The sequence below is a fragment of the Leucoraja erinacea genome, chromosome 31 (assembly GCF_028641065.1).
Source record: "Leucoraja erinacea ecotype New England chromosome 31, Leri_hhj_1, whole genome shotgun sequence".
NCBI classification, from domain to species: Eukaryota; Metazoa; Chordata; class Chondrichthyes; order Rajiformes; family Rajidae; genus Leucoraja; species Leucoraja erinaceus.
In genome coordinates, this window is record NC_073407.1 from 966,249 (window position 1) to 982,574 (window position 16,326).

The following is a 16,326-nucleotide window of genomic DNA, read 5'->3' on the forward strand; positions in this document are numbered from 1 at the left end:
GTTTCAATTATTATGACAAAATAATTTTATTTTACCTTATGCATTCTGTTAAATACAGTTCAATGTATGATATGTAGTTCGACAATCAGTACTTCTGTTCATCTCATCCATTATCATTTGATTTTTGATTTTCTTCCGATTAACAAAATCATTTTGAACAGCAATCATAAACAAGTGATAGTTCCACACAATTGTAGATGGAGAATATCTGCCAGATTCTTTGGTGAGCTGCAGTACTGTGGGAAGTTGCAATGTAGCAATTTCACATTTGTACTGTATAGCTGTCATAATTGATAGACAGCAGTGCAAAATTCCATATGAAGACAATAGACAACAGGTGCAGTAATAGGCCATTCGGCCCTTCGAGCCAGCATCGCCACTCACAGTGAACATAGCTGATCATCCACATTCAGTACCCCGTTCCTGCCTTCTCCCCATATGCCTTGACTCTGCTATCTTTAAGAGCTCTAACTAACTCTCTCTTGAAAGCATCCAGAGAATCTCTGCCTTCTGAGGCAGAGATTTCCACAGATTCACAACTCTCTGGGTGAAAATGCTTTTCCTCATCTCCATTCTAAATGGCTTACCCCTTATTCTTAATGTGGGGCCCCTACTTCTGGACTCCCCCAACATTGGGAACATGTTTCCTGCCTTTAGCATCACCAATCCCTTAATAATCTTATATGTTTCAATAAGATCTACTCTCATCCTTCTAAACTCCAGAGTATACAAGCCCAGCTGCTCCATTCTTTCAACATATGACAGTCCCGCCATCCCGGGAATTAACCTTGTAAACCAACGCTGCACTCCCTCAATAGCAAGAATGTCCTTTCTCAAATTTGGAGATCAAAACTGCACACAATACTCCAGGTGTAGTCTCACTAGGACCCTGTACAACTGCAGAAAGACCTATTTGCTCCTATACTCAACTCCTCTTGTTGTGAAAGCCAACATGCCATTAGCTTTCTTCACTGCCTGCTGTACCTGCATGCTTACTTTCAGTGCCTGATGAACACCCAGATCCCGTTGTACTTCCTCTTTTCCTAACTTGACACCATTCAGACAATAATCTGCCTTCCTGTTCTTGCCATCAAAGTGATAAACTCACGTTTATCCACATTAAACTGCATCTGCCATGCACCTATTCTTCGTAACTCATCTTTTCTCCCTGTATTGCCTTTTTAGTTATATTGTCCTGACCCAATATGTTGTCTCTCCCTTTCCCTCCATAGATGCTCATTGAGTCTCCCCAGCACTTTTGTTTTTACTCAAGATTCCAGCATCTGCAAATTTGTTTCTTTCAATTGATGAGTTTTGTTTTGGTGAGTTTGCTCTTTATCCTTGCAGTGATTTCTGGACGATGCTGTGCTATACGATGCTGGTATCAGGTTGCTGGATTGCTTCCGCCCACACTTACATCTCGATATGCAATAAAGGTGCTGATGCAGGGCCACTGTGCTTCTTCAATGCAATGTAAGTTTAGCTTTTGCCACATCCAATCACCACCTCTATGTAACAGCACCCTGAAAATAGTGCAAGTGTTCAGCAGGAAAGCTTTCTACAACTCTATTATTAGATTTCCTGTGTTAAAATTCTCTATTTCTACTTTTTACCTCAAGTGTCACGCAGCATCGTGTGTCTGAAGTCATGTATTACAGCTTCTCTTTGTAGCCGAGGCTGTGCACACACGCCCAATATTAGTGCTCATAGATTTAAGGGCCTGTCCCACTTACGTGTCCTTGGCACGTAAATTACATGACCTCGTGGTCGCGTTGAGGAGCACGGGCATCGTGTGGCCGTGCGGGGCTGGTCCCACTGAGAAGCGTGGAGGGGTATGTAGTTGTGCGCGACATTGCGTGGGGCTCCGCAATTTTTGGTGCGAACGAAATCATCGCGCGCCAACGGCCTGTCGCGTAACTGACGGCCAATGTGGGACAGGCCCAAGACCCTGGCGTGACGCAACGTCTCACCTCCAACAGCAGCAGAAGCAGGCAAACGATCGCCGAGCTCGGCCTGGGACTCACGGCCGTTGCGGTCCGGATCCGCCCCCACTTCTACTCCCAGAGCGGGGCCAAGAAAATTGAAGATAGACACAAAATGCTGGAGTAACTCAGCGGGACTCGGCAGTATCTCTGGAGAAAAGCAATGGGTGACGTTTCAGGTCAAGACCCTTCTTTCAGACTGAAGAAGAGTCTCAACACAAAACGACACCCATTCCTTCTCTCCTGAGATGCTGCTGGTCCCGCTGAGTTACTCCTGCATTTTGTGTCCATCTTCAAATGACGTCACGCGCTCCAGACGGCTGTGCGTGCGCATTAAATCGTGCACGACCTTCGAGGGATCGTCGCGCCTCGACGCGACCACAAGGTCGCGTAATTAGCATGCCAAGGACACGTAAGTGGGACAGGGGCTTTACACTCCCTATTAGATTGATCACTTCCTAAAAAAATGCCTCCTCTTACAATGACTAATACCAAAACTACAGCACAACATCCTATCCTAAACAATATTGCAAATAACACTGTTAATTCTGAACCACAGCAGCATAGTGTTAGCTTAGTTTAGTTTAAAGTTACAGTGCGGAAATAGGCCCTTCGGCCCACCGAGTCTACACCGCTCAGAGATCCCTGCACCTAACATTATCCAACACACACTAGGGACAATTTTACAATTATACCAAGCCAATTAGTTTAAAAACCTGCATGTCTTTGAAATGTGGGAGGAAACCCAGATCCCGGAGAAAACCCACATAGTTCAATAGACAATACGTGCAGGAGTAGGCCATTCGGCCCTTTGAGCCAGCACCGCCATTCACTGTGATCATGGCTGATCATCCACAATCAGTACCCCTTTCCTGCCTTCTCCTCATATCCCTTGACTCTGCTATCTTTAAGAGCTCTAAATAACGCTCTCTTGAAAGCATCCAGAGAATTGGCCTCCACTGATTCATAACTCTCTGGGTGAAAACATTTTTCTTCTGAAATGAGGAAAAATCTTTCAGAATTCCATTCTAAATTGCTTACCCCTTGTTCTTAAATTGTGGCCCCTGGTTCTGGACTCTCCTAACATTGGGAACATGTTTCCTGCCTCTAGCGTGTCCAATCCCTCAATAATCTTTTACGTTTCAATAAGATCCCCTCTCATCCTTCTGAATTCCAGTGTTTACAAGCTCAGCCGCTCCATTATTTCAACATGTGACAGTTCTGCTATCCCGGGAATTAACCTTGTGAACCAACGCTGCACTCCCTCAATAGCAAGAATGTCCTTTCTCAAATATGAAGACCAAAACTGTACACAATACTCCAGGTGTGGTCTCACTAGGGCCCTGTACAACTGCAGAAGGACCCCTTTGCACCTATATTCAACTCCTCTTGTTATGAAGGCCAACATGCCATTCACTTTCTTCACTGCCTGCTGTACCTGCATGCTTACTTTCATTGACTGTTGAACAAGGACACCCAGATCTCGTTGTATTTCCACTTTTCCCAACTTGACACCATTCTGATAATAATCTGCCTTCCTGTTTTTGCCACCAAAGTAGATAACCTCACATTTATCCACATAAAACTGCATCTGCCCACTCACCCAACCTGTCCAAGTCACCCTGCATCCTCATAGCATCCTCCTCACAGTTCACAATGCCACCCAGCTTTGTATCATCTGCAAATTTGCTGATGTTACTATTAATCCCTTCATCGAAATCATTAATGTATATTGTAAATAGCTGTGGTCCCAGCACCGAGCCTTGCGGTACCCCACTAGTCACTGCCTTCTGAAAGGGACCCGTTAATCCCTACTCTTTGTTTCCTGTCTGCCAACCAATTTTCTATCCATGTCAGCACTCTACCCCCAATACTATGTGCTCTAATTTTTCCCACTAATCTCCAATGTTGAACCGTATCAAAGGATTTCTGAAAGTCCAGGTACACAATATACACTGGCTCTCTCTGGTCCATTTTCCTAGTTACATCTTCAAAAAATTCTAGAAGATTAGTCAATCATGATTTCCCCTTCGTAAATCCATGCTAACTCGGATCGATCCTGTTACTGCTATCCAAATGTGCCGCTATTTCATCTTTTATAATTGACTCCAGCAGGTTCCCCACCACCAATCGTGCTAACTGGTCTATAATTCCCTGTTTTCTCTCTCGCTCCTTTATTAAAAAGTGGGATAACATTAGCTACCCTCCAATCCACAGGAACTGATCCTGAATCTATGGAACATTGGAAAATGATCACCAATGCGTCCACGATTTCTAGAGCCACTTCCTTAAGTACCCTGGGATGCAGACCATCAGGCCCTGGGGATTTATCAGCCTTCAGTCCCATCAGTCTGTCCAACACCATTTCCCGCCTAATGTGAATTTCCTTCAGTTCCTCCATCACCCCAGATTCTCTGGCCACTAGATCTGGGAGATTGTTTGTGTCCTCTTTAGTGAAGACAGATCCAAAGTACCTGTTTAACTCGTCTGCCATTTCCTTGTTCCCCATAATAAATTCACCTTTTCCAGTCTTCAAACGACCCACATTTGTCTTAACTAATCTTTTCCTCTTCACATACTTAAGAAAGCTTTTACTATCCTCCTTTATATTTTTGGCTTGCTTTGCCTTCGCATCTCATCTTTTCTCCCCGTATTGCCATTTTAGTTATCTTCTGTTGTTCTTTAAAAAATTCCCAATCCTCTGGCTTTCCGCTCTTCTTTGCTACGTTGTACTTCTTCACTTTTATTTTTATACTGTCCCTGATGTCCCTTGTCAGCCACGGTCACTTCTTACTCCCCTTAAAATCTTTCTTCCTCGTTGGAATGATCCTGCACCTTCTGTACTGTTCCCAGAAATACCTGCCATTGTTGTTCCACTGTCATCCCTGCTAGGGTATCTTTCCAGTCAACTTTGGCCAGCTCCTCCCTCATGGCTCCATAGTCCCCTTTGTTCAACTGTAATACTGACACTTCTGATTTTCCCTTTTCCCTCTCAAATTGTAGATTACAACTTATCATTTTATGGTCACTACTTCCTAATGGCTCCTTTACCTTGAGTTCCCTTATCAAATCCGGTTCATTACACAACACTAAATCCAGAATTGCCTTCTCCCTGGAAGGCTCCAGTACAAGTTGCTCTAAGAATCCATCACGGAGGCACTCCACAAACTCCCTTTCTTGGGGTCCAGTACCAATCTGATTTTCCCAGTCTACCTACAGGTTGAAACCTCCCATAACAACCGTAGCATTACCTTTACGACGTGCCAATTTTAACACCTGATTCAACTTGCACCCTATATCTAGGCTACTGTTTGGCGGTCTGTAGATGTCCCATTAGGGTCTTTTTACCCTTACAATTCCTTAGTTCTATCCATATTGACTCCAAATCTCCTGTTTCAATGTCACCCCTAGCAAGGGACTGAATTTAATTCCTCATCAACAGAGCTACCCCACCCCCTCTGCCCACCTGTATGTCTTTTCGATAGGAGGTATACCCTTGAATATTCAGTTCCCAGCCCTGGCCCTCTTGCAGCCATGTCTGTGTAATTCCCACAACATCATACTTGGCAATTTCTAACTGAGCCTCAAGCTCATCCACTTTATTTCTTATTCTTCGCGCATTCATATACAACACTTTGACTTCGGCATTCACCTCCCCTCTCACACCGCTCACAATTGGCCCTGACCTTACTCTCTTATCCCTTGTCGAACGTTCCTTCCCATTAATTTGGGAGTCTTTTGTCACTTCTCCTGTACTCACTTCCCCTTTAACTCCATCTTTATACTCCCAATATTTCAACCCCTCCCCCTCGCTATTTAGTTTAAACCCACACGTGTAGCCCCAGCAAACCTGCCCGCCAGAATGTTGGTCCCCCTCCAGTTAAGGTCACGGGGAGAAGGTACAAATATTTTTTTTGTTTTATGAATATCTGGCTTTTATGAATACCAGGACCTAATGATTCTATATGGATTATAGAGAATAACATGATGACAATGTTAACAACGTCCAGTAGATCCACGGTTCAGCTGAGCGGAATGGAAATGCCCTGTGACATTCCTTAAAACATTGGTATGTCTGATAGTCCATATTAGACCCTGTGACAACAGGCGATGCTATTTACAATAGCTCAGACACTTGAAGACAACCAACACATACAATGCAACTGTGTCAGCTGCTCCTGTTTCAGCAAGTCCCAGATAAAACACAGATCTAGATGCACTGGAGAATTCACCCACACTGGTCAGATCTAGTGTGGTTCATTGCAATTACAATTCCCAGCACAGTCCTTGACATCCAAAGAAAAGAGTAAGTTCAGTTATCTAATTTGCACTTAAATATTTCTAATTTTTTTAAAGAATCTTTTAAAAAGGACATTTTTATTTTTCACCAATTCAAGAAATTGTAATTCTTTATTAACATCTGAATATCAGAGACATTTAAAATGTGCTGCCCAGCCAATTGAGACACGAGAAACTGCCGATGCTGGAACTTTGCACAAAACACAAAGCGCAGGAGGAACTCAGCAGGTCAGGCGGCAACTGTGGAGGGAATGGGCAGGAAATTTCAGGTCAGGATCTTTCTACAGACTGACTGGAATAGGAGGCAGTTGGTTGGAAAAGAGAGTCTGGATCTGGACAAAGCCCTCAGAGCGCAAGAGGATAGGGGTTGATCTTTTCGAGGTGTCAATGGGGTAAATAGAGGGATAGATGGGGTAAATGCACAGTCATTTACGCAGAGTAGGGGAATCGAGAACCAGAGGACAAAGTCTTCTAGAATGATGTGGAGGGGGCACAGAATGGATTTACTAGAGGACAGAAAGTGCTGGAGTAATTCGACGGGTCAAGCAGCACCTCGACAGAAGATGAATAGGCGATATTTCAGGTCAGGATCCTTCTTCAGTCTGATTGGAGTGGGAAAAGAAAGCTGCAAGAGAGGTGGGGGCAGGTGAAAACCAGGCAAGTGATAGGTGGATACAGGTGTTGTTCCAGGTACATGCCACTGGGTTGTAAACTTCCCAAGCAGCAGACGAGGTGCTGGTCCTCAGTTTGCACGTGGCCTCACTCTGGCCCAGGATTCAAAGATTAGAGAGGGTTTTGACCATGTTTCAGGCATATTTCCTGAAAACTAGATGTCTTGGCATAGAAGACCTCACCTCAGGAGGAACTTCAGCAGAAACAGAGACACTGGGAGAAAGCCTTGGCATCCTTGCAAGAGACCGACCGGGTGGGAAGCAATGTAGGCAAGACAGCCATGGGAGAGTGGATTATGTTAATGGCAGTGAATAGTTTGCCTCCCGAAATAAAGCCAGAGAGATCCAGAAAAAAGAGGGAAGTGTCCACAATCATCCACGTGAATTAGAGGGCAAAGTTAGTGGCAATGGTGATAAAATTAACCAGTTCCACATGGCACAGAAGCAGCACCAATGCATTGATGCAGTGGAGAAAGAGTTGGGGACTACTGGAGAACATAAATCCATTCTGTGCCCCCTCCACATCATTCTAGAAGACTTCTATAAGACCTTATGGCCCTATGACCTATGACCGTATGACCTATGACTTTTGTTAGGCTGCCTTTGGAGTATTGCCTGTTTCAGTTGCCCCATTACAAGAAGGATGTGAAGGCTTTGGAGAAGGGGCAGAGTGAGTTTACCAGAATGCTGCCTGGATTAGAGGCTTCAGCTACAGGAAGAGGTCAGATAAACAGGCAACTATAAACCAGTGAGCATCACGTTAGTGGTAAGAAAACTATTGGAAATAATCCTTCGAGATAGGATTGGCTCTCATTTGGAAAAGTAAGCCAGCACGGTTTGTATGCGTCCGGTTCTGTCTTACTAATTTGATCGAGGTTTTTGAGGAGGTGATGAAGGAGATTGATGAAGGTAGGGTGGTGCATGTGATGTACATGGATTTCAGTAAGGCCTGAGGATTTCAGTAAGGTTCCTCATGGTAGGCTAATCTAGAAGATCAAGGCACAAACATTGAGGGCTGAAGGGCCTGTGCTGTGCTGCGTTGTCCTGTTCTATTCCTTGAATGTGGTGCCCAAAATGGAACTCGATGCTGAAGTTGTGATGTGACACTGTTATATAAACACTTCGTCATGACTTCCTTACACTTATACATAGGCCAAGATTCTATCTTTAGTTTAGTTTAGTTTAGAGATACAGCATGGAAACAGGCCCTTGGACCCACCAAGTCTGCACCGACCAGGGATTCCCGCACATTAACACTACCCTACATACACTAGGGGCAATTGACATTTATACCAATTATACAAACCCAAGACAATCAACCGACAGATCTGTACATCTTTGGAATGTGGGAGAAAACTGAAGATCTGGGAGAAAACCCACTCGGTCACGGGGAGAACGTGCAAACTCCGTACAGACAGCACCTGTAGTCGGGATTGAACTCTGGCCTCCGGCGCTACAAGCCACTGTAAGGCAGAAACTCTACCGCTGCGCCACCGTGCCGCACGTTATTTTGAATCACTATCCCCTCTGTTCTTGTAGCCCTTTTAGAATTGAAAACTCTAGTTGATATTGTAATTCCTCCATCTGACATTCCACAGTGTTGACATCCATTTGCCACCCGTCTCCCCATTCAACTCGACTGACTCAACTCCCGTTACTATCACTATCCTCAGCCACACATTCCACTACACTTCCAAGAGACATCGTTTGCCTTAATCAAATCCATGCTAACATTCTCTAATAAATGCACATCTCCTCTTACCCGCTTTTTCTTTCTAATTATTGCAAATGATTGTGTCTCGAACTCACGCCACCACTAGGGTTAAACTGAGTCAGTGCCCCCGTGCCCATTATGAACCAGTGTAATACTGGAGACACAATGAACTGAAGATGCTGGAATCTTGAGCAAAACACAAAGTGCTGGAGGGATTCAGCAGGTCAGGCTGTGCCTGTGGAATGGATGGACAGAGGGTATGTTGGGTTGGGACCCTACTGCGGATGGATAAAGTTGCCATACCATACTATGATGCAGTTGGTAAGGATGCTCTCGATGGTGCAGCGGGTAGAAGTCACCAGGATCTGAGGAGACAGATGGACCTTCTTCAAGGAGAGGTATTGTGGGTCCAAGAGAGGTCATCGGAGATGTTGCTTCCCAGGAACCTGAAGCTAGAAACACGTTGCACCTCCGTCCCGTTAATGTGGATGGGGGTTGTGCGTGCAAGCTGGCAAGGAGAGGTGGGAGTGGGACAAAGCCTGGCAAGTGATAGGTGGATAAAGGTGGGTTGATTAGCAGATGGGTGGAGAAAGGCTAGAGGTGAAAAGAAGACAAAAGGCTGTCAGATAAGGAGAGAAGAGGAGGAGTGAACAGATAACTAGACAGACTGCAACAGGCATGTAGACAATTGGAACAGATATATAGAAAGATTTCCGAGAGATACCAAAGCCACAGGGTTATCTTAATGGGTGACTTTAACTTCCCCAATATTGACTGGGACATGCTCAGTGCCAAAGTCTTAGTGGGGCAGAATTTGTGAGGTGCATCTAAGGGAGGTTCTTGAAACTATATATGGCTAGACCAACCTGAGTTTAGTTTAGTTTAGTTTAGAGATACAGCTCGGAAACAGGCCCTCCAGCCCTCCAGCCCACCGGGTCTGCGCCGACCAGCGATCCCCACACATTAACACTCTCCCACACCCTAGGGACAATTTACACTTTAAACAAGCCAATTAGCATACAAGCCTCTACGTCTTTGGAGTGTGGGAGGAAACTGAAGATCTCGGAGAAAATCCACACAGTTCACAGGGAGAACGTACAAACTCCACACAGACAGCACCCGTAGTCGGGATCGAACCCGGGTCTCCAGTACTGCAAGTGCTGTATGTCAGTAACTCTACCAATACGCCACTGTGCCGCATGAGAAGGGAAGATACTGCACCTTGTGTTGGCCAGGTGACTGATGTTACAATGCCAGAGTATTGAGTCATCACAACTCCTTATGTTGTCATATTATTTTCAATAGAAGAGCAGGCCGGTCCTTGCGGGGAAAGTACTAAACAGGAGTAAGGCAAACTACAGCTTTATTGGGCAGGAGCTCAGGGAGGTACACAGGGAGCTATTGTTATCAGGTCAGTCTACATGTGACGAACCACTCAGGAACCCATCCTTCTGCCCACAATGTTTGTGCCAAACATGATGCCAAGTTTACACTGATCTCATCCGCCGAGACATGATCCATATCTTTCTATTCCCTGCGCTTCCAGGTGCCTATCTTGAAGCCTCTCAGACACCTCATTTGTATCTGCCTCCACCCCAGGCAATGCATTCCAAGCCCCCACCCACTCTCTGTGTAAAACACTTGCCCCACACATCTCCATTCAACCATAGCTATGCCCTGTTGGACATTTCCACTCTGGGGAAAAAGGTTCTGACTGTCTACCCTATCTATGCCTCTCATCATTTTATGTACGTCTATCAAGTCTCCCCTCAACCTCCGCCTTCCGTGTGGGAATCGTTTAAAAACCAATTGAAGTTTGGAGATTGAAGTTCAGAGCCGGTCTGCTCCGGTGGGGAGCTGGGATAGGGATGGCAAAGTGAAGGAATCTTTATGGGATTGTAAATTTGGTCAAGAATAAAAGGGGAGTGATGCAAGATTTAAGATGGAATCAGACAGGGCCTTTGTGGGTTATAAAGAAAGAAAGGAAAGACCTCACGCTGGCCATCAGAAGTGCCAAAACGGGGCCACAAAATGTCATTGGCAAGTCTTCATCATCTTTCATGTCCATCTTCCACGTTTCAAATGTTGACATCGCTGTCATCGTCCGTCCTGAAAAGGACGCAAGCTTCCGGCGGCAATCAGTGGGAGCCATTACTTGTTGCAATAGATGATGGCGGTAACAGAATTAGCTCAGGATACCTCCAGTTACCAGCCCCGCCACATGGACGCTTCTGCTGTTGGGCCCTGACCAGTCAGATTGAGCAAAATCCCAAAGCTTTTTATAGCAAGATTTGACGCAAGAGTGAGAAGTCGGATCACTCAAGATCAAGCAGGGAATTTGTGCTTGGAGTCTGGGATGTAGAAGAGGTACTAAACGGTTTCCACTAAGGAGAAGGAAAGGGAGGACAGTGAGATAGGTTTAAGTTTAAGTTGAATTATTGTCACATGTAGCAAGGTAGAGTGAAAGCTTTTGTTACGTGCTACCCAGTCAGCGGGGGAAAGACAATACATGATTACAATCCAGCCGTCCACAGTGTACAGATACAGGATAAAGGGGTAACACTTGGTGCAAGATCAATTCCAGGAAGGTTTGATTAAAGTAATTTGCAGGTCTCCAATGAGGTAGATGGGACCGCTCTCCAGTTGGTGAGAAGATGGTTCAGTTGCCCGATAAGAGCTGGGAAGAAACTGTCCCTGAATCTAGAGGTGTGCGTTTTCACACCTCTGTACCTCTTGCCTGATGGGAGAGGGAAGAAGAGGAAATGACGGGATTGAGACTCACCCTGGATCATGTTGAAGATCCTTGGCACTAGGTTACGAGGTTCTCAATCTCCTTCCTGTACTCCGTCCCATTATTACTTGATGTTTGGCCCACAATGGTGGTGTCGTCTGTGAATTTGTAGATTGAGTTGGTTTGATATTTGGCTGCACAGTCATGAGTGTACAAGGAGTAAAGAAAGGGGCTGAGAACACATCCTTGTGGGACACCAGGGTTGTGGATTATCATGGAGGATAATTTGTCCCCTATCCTCACTGATTATGGTCTGTTGGTCTGGAAGTCGGGGATCCAGTTGCAGAGATGAGCGCTGACTCCAAGATCCACAAGTTTTTGTAGATGAGCTTGGATGATATTATATTGGTGTTGAAAACAGAGCTGTCGTCTTTGAATACAAGGCTGACATAGGTGTCTCTTTTCTCCCGACATTCCAGACACGAATGTAGGGCCAGGGTGTTGGCATCACGTGTGTCTGTTATTGCTCCCCATCTTTCCAGACCGAACAAGGATAGACTTCCCCTGCTCCTCACCTTTTTCTCCACCAGCCTCCGCATACAACACATCATTCTCCAACATTTCGTCCATCTTCAACATGATGCCACCACCGTCCCCACTCTTACTGCTTGACATACAGCTACTCCCCACAGTCTAGTCTTCTTCTAGTCTTCTTTCTTGCATCAGTGCTCCTGATGTGGCCTCCTTTACATTAGCGAGATCAAGCGCAGACTGGGCAACTATTTCGCTGAACACCTGCGCTCGAAAGGCCTGCTCTGCTGGAGCTGTCATTGTAACCATTTTAATTCCCCTTTCCATTCCCATTTTGAAATTTCTGACTTGGACTTTTCCATTAGCAGACCGAGGCCAGACACAGACTGGAAGAATAGCAACTCATATTCTGAAGCTAGACACTTGGCGATCACTGCCTTATTCATTGATATCCCCTCACCCATGCCCTCAAGTTCCCCAATATCACACCACATGACGCTTTTGTACATCGCTGATGGTCTCCGACCAACTTCACCCTTCTAGTTCCCATGCCAATAGTATATCTTGGAAAACAAAAAAAACACTGGGAATCATAAAGAAAATGCTAATAACACTCTGCAGGTCAAACAGCATCGATGAGAAGAGAGAGAGAGTTAATGGTTCGTTAAAGACTGAGCAAGGGTCTTTGACCTGAAATGTTCTGCAGACCTACAGTGAAAATACTCTTCTGTTTCCTAATTCCAAATAATTGGATTCTGCCTGTGATCCATGGGAGCTGCAGTTTAGGAGGACGACTCATGTGGCCAGGCATGCTGACCCTACTGCCTGGGTCTTGGTGCTTCAGTGTGAATAGGATACAGCAGAGAAGTGTTTCCACACAGAGGTTTCAACAGGTCACACACCATCGGTTATAGAGTCATACAGCACGGAAACAGGCCCTTCTGCCCAACTCATCTATGCTAACAAAGACGCCCCACCTAAGCTAGTCTTGACCCAAAACGTCACCCATTCCTCTCCAGAGAAGCTGCCTATCCCATTGCTCCGGCATTTTGTGCCTATCATCAGTGTAAACCAGCATCTGCTGTTCCTTCTAGTCACATCTAGTCCCATTTGCCCTGTCTTGCCCCATATCCCTCTCAATCTTTCCTATCCATGTACATGTCTTTTAAATGCCTGCCTTCTCCAGCGGCCCATTCCACGTACCCACCACCCTCTGAGTGGAAAAAGCTGTCCCTCATATTAAATATTTTCCCTCTCACTATAAACCTGTGTCCTCTAGTTCTTGACTCTCCTGCCCTGGGTAAATGGATTTAGGACCATGAACTGAAGGATCCGGGGAGAGGGTTGGGAACATCAACAAACAATGCTGACATCTTCAATGTCCTCTCAACCCTACAATGAGGCTGAATCTGGAGCACGGAGTGTCTGAGCAGGAGCTGTCATAAAACCAGCGCCGACCGTGTCAGATGTACATCACAAACTGACGAGAGGGGGCCGCCACACGGTGCCTCTGCTCCAGTCACATCAATGAAACCCATGGAGAGAAGTACAACACCAACGCGACCGGGTAACACATCTACCACATACCACCCTGAATGTAAACTTCCATTTTGGACCCAGTGGAGAGAGATACAAAATGCCATCTCCTAGTTGTAAGATTATTAAACATGATTGTGAGATTGTCAGCCCAGATTATAAATAAAAACACAGAATGAATGGTCTCGCATAATGTCTGGTCATTTCTCATCACGGAGTCCTCCATGGAACTGGAAGCGCCGCTAACGTCGGGAAAGATCACCGTTTCATTACCAACGCATCTGACATTTAGTCATTGTTTTAATTGGGCCCAGTTGATGAAGGCATCGTCATTAAACCATGGGCGTAGATTGGTTGTTGCTGTCAAGGAGCTGCAGATGCTGTTTCAACGGAAGATAGATAGACGCAGCTTTAGGGCTGTAGCAGGAGGGCACTGGTCCATCTCATGTCCATCTCATGTCAAGGGGCAAACGGCGGCCGCTCCCTGAACGCGCCCGGGAGCGGGGCCAGAGTCTGGGTGTGAGTATGTACACGGCAGCGGTACCCGCTCACACGGTGATCCACCGCTGCTTCAGCCCAGCCCGGCCTGCGCCCCGCACCGGGGGGGCATGCAATCACACACGGTCGTGTCATTCACTGCTCCCCCCCCCCCCCCCCCCCCCCCCCCCCCCCCCGACCATCATCTCACCGCCACGCCGCACCCAGGCAGGGTGGTGTATGAGCCGGGGCACGGTGGTGTATGAGCCGGGGCACGGTGGTGTATGAGCCGGGGGGGTGGTGTATGAGCCGGGGCAGGGTGGTGTATGAGCCGGGCAGGGTGGTGTATGAGCCGGGGCACGGTGGTGTATGAGCCGGGGCAGGGTGGTGTATGAGCCGGGGCAGGGTGGTGTATGAGCCGGGGCACGGGTGGTGTATGAGCCGGGGCACGGTGGTGTATGAGCCGGGGCAGGGTGGTGTATGAGCCGGGGCAGGGTGGTGTATGAGCCGGGGCAGGGGGTGTATGAGCCGGGGCACGGTGGTGTGGGGGCCGGGGGCAGGGTGGTGTATGAGCCGGGGCAGGGTGGTGTATGAGCCGGGGCAGGGTGGTGTGGGGGGCCGGGGCAGGGTGGTGTATGGGCCGGGGCAGGGTGGTGTATGAGCCGGGGCAGGGTGGTGTGGGGGCCGGGGCAGGGTGGTGTGGGGGTCGGGGCAGGGTGGTGTATGAGCCGGGGCAGGGTGGTGTGGGAGCCGGGGCAGGGTGGTGTATGAGCCGGGGCAGGGTGGTGTGGGGGCCGGGGCAGGGTGGTGTGGGGTCGGGGCAGGGTGGTGTATGAGCCGGGGTAGGGACTGCGGCAGAGAGCCTACAGCGGAGACGCCGCCTGATGCCGCAGACCACACTGGCCACCTCTCTCCCTCACTCCATCCCCTGTCTGCCCGCCCGTCCGCTTGCCGCTGACAATCCGCAGACATTTTACTCGGGGAGCGTGTTTTTATGTGACAGCGGCAGCCCAGCTACCCCGCCTCTCGCTCGCTGCACTGCGCTCCTCAGTAGCGGGGAGGCAGGGAGGGGGGGGGGGGGGGGTATTTAGCTCCAGAGTCGGATCCCGGTGAGGTTGTCGCCCCCATTGTCCATCTGCCTCGGCCAGGCTGTGACTGACACCTAACATCACACGGCGCCGTGTGGCTGGCGGCTTTGTGAGAGGCAGATGCAGCAGAGCCGCACACACACAACACATAATCTCATCCCCGCATCTGCACCGGCCTTCCCCATCTGCCCCCACCCTCCCAACACACAACGCCATCGCCAGCAACTCCTCGCTGCAGCACAAAGCCGGCAGCCGGTCCCTGCCCGGGACTGTCCCCGCCCGCCACCACATTATAGCCGGTTACTTACTCTCGCCGACCACCGCCTTCAATCCGATCGGTGCCATGGTGCTCGCTCGCTCGCTCGCTCGCAGCCCTCGCTATCCCTTCACAATCAGCTGACTGACTGCAGAGAGCAGCCAGACGTCACTGGCCCCAGCCAATTCCCGGGTGGATTAGCATGAACACCAGCCTCCGCCGGCGCCCTCGCCTCTCGCCTCTCGACACACCGAGCAGATGCAATCAACACCGACACTGCACCGCTATAAATCTGCCGTGTCCGTGTCATATGATCATCATATGTTCAGCGGCTGATAGGCGGCATCGGGGAATGGACAACTCATGGGGCAACGCTGCAATACTGGCATCCTGAGCAGCATTCGCCGATACAGGTGCAACATTTGTGTGTGAGTGTGTGTGTGAGAGAGAGAGAGAGACAGGGGGCAGGGGGGTGAATGGGGCATGGGCGAGGGGGCATGCGGCAAAAGGCAGGGTTCGTGTTTACTGCTAATTCCGCACAGGCAGAGAGAGAGAGGCGTGTACTGTGAGGAAAACTACCCGTGACAGAAACATCCCAACATGTCACCGGCTGAAATGATGCGGTGACATTTCATGTTTTACCCCGACATGAAAACAGTCAAATAACCATGGAGTAACCGGGGCGCGGTGTTGCGCCGTGAATCCGCCGGCAACGTGGCCCCTGGGTACTGATTACATGCGGGGAAGAGACCACATTAGAAACACAACTGCAAATGCTGGTCAATACACAAACAGGTCGGGCAGCAGCATCTCCGGAGAACCATGGGTGGAGAGGTGACCTTTCGGGGGAGCCGTGCAGAGCCCGGGGAACAAAAGATCAGCGAGTGGATTGAGTGGATTACTGAGAAACACCAGTGCTGTCACTGTAAGATCACGTAGCACGGAAACAGGCCCTTCGGTCCATCGCGTCCATGTTGACCAAGTGACCTCTCTAAGTTAGTCCCATTTGCCCGCGTTTGGCCCATATCGCTTCAAACGTTC

At 48.1% G+C, this 16,326-nt stretch overlaps 1 protein-coding gene across 2 annotated transcripts in view; it reads right to left on the reverse strand.

Annotated features, from left to right (window-relative positions):
• The window catches only part of LOC129711817 (syntaxin-binding protein 1), a 107,522-nt gene extending 91,884 nt beyond the window's left edge, over nt 1-15,638 (reverse strand). Inside the window, exon 1 of one of the 2 annotated variants that reach the window (XM_055659751.1) lies at nt 15,338-15,638. In XM_055659751.1, coding sequence (XP_055515726.1) covers nt 15,338-15,374 — 37 coding nt within the window. In that variant the 5' untranslated portion in view covers nt 15,375-15,638. The remainder of the gene's footprint in view (nt 1-15,337) is intronic. The other variant, XM_055659752.1, reaches the window with a different exon arrangement.
• Between the last annotated feature and the right edge of the window lie 688 nt (nt 15,639-16,326).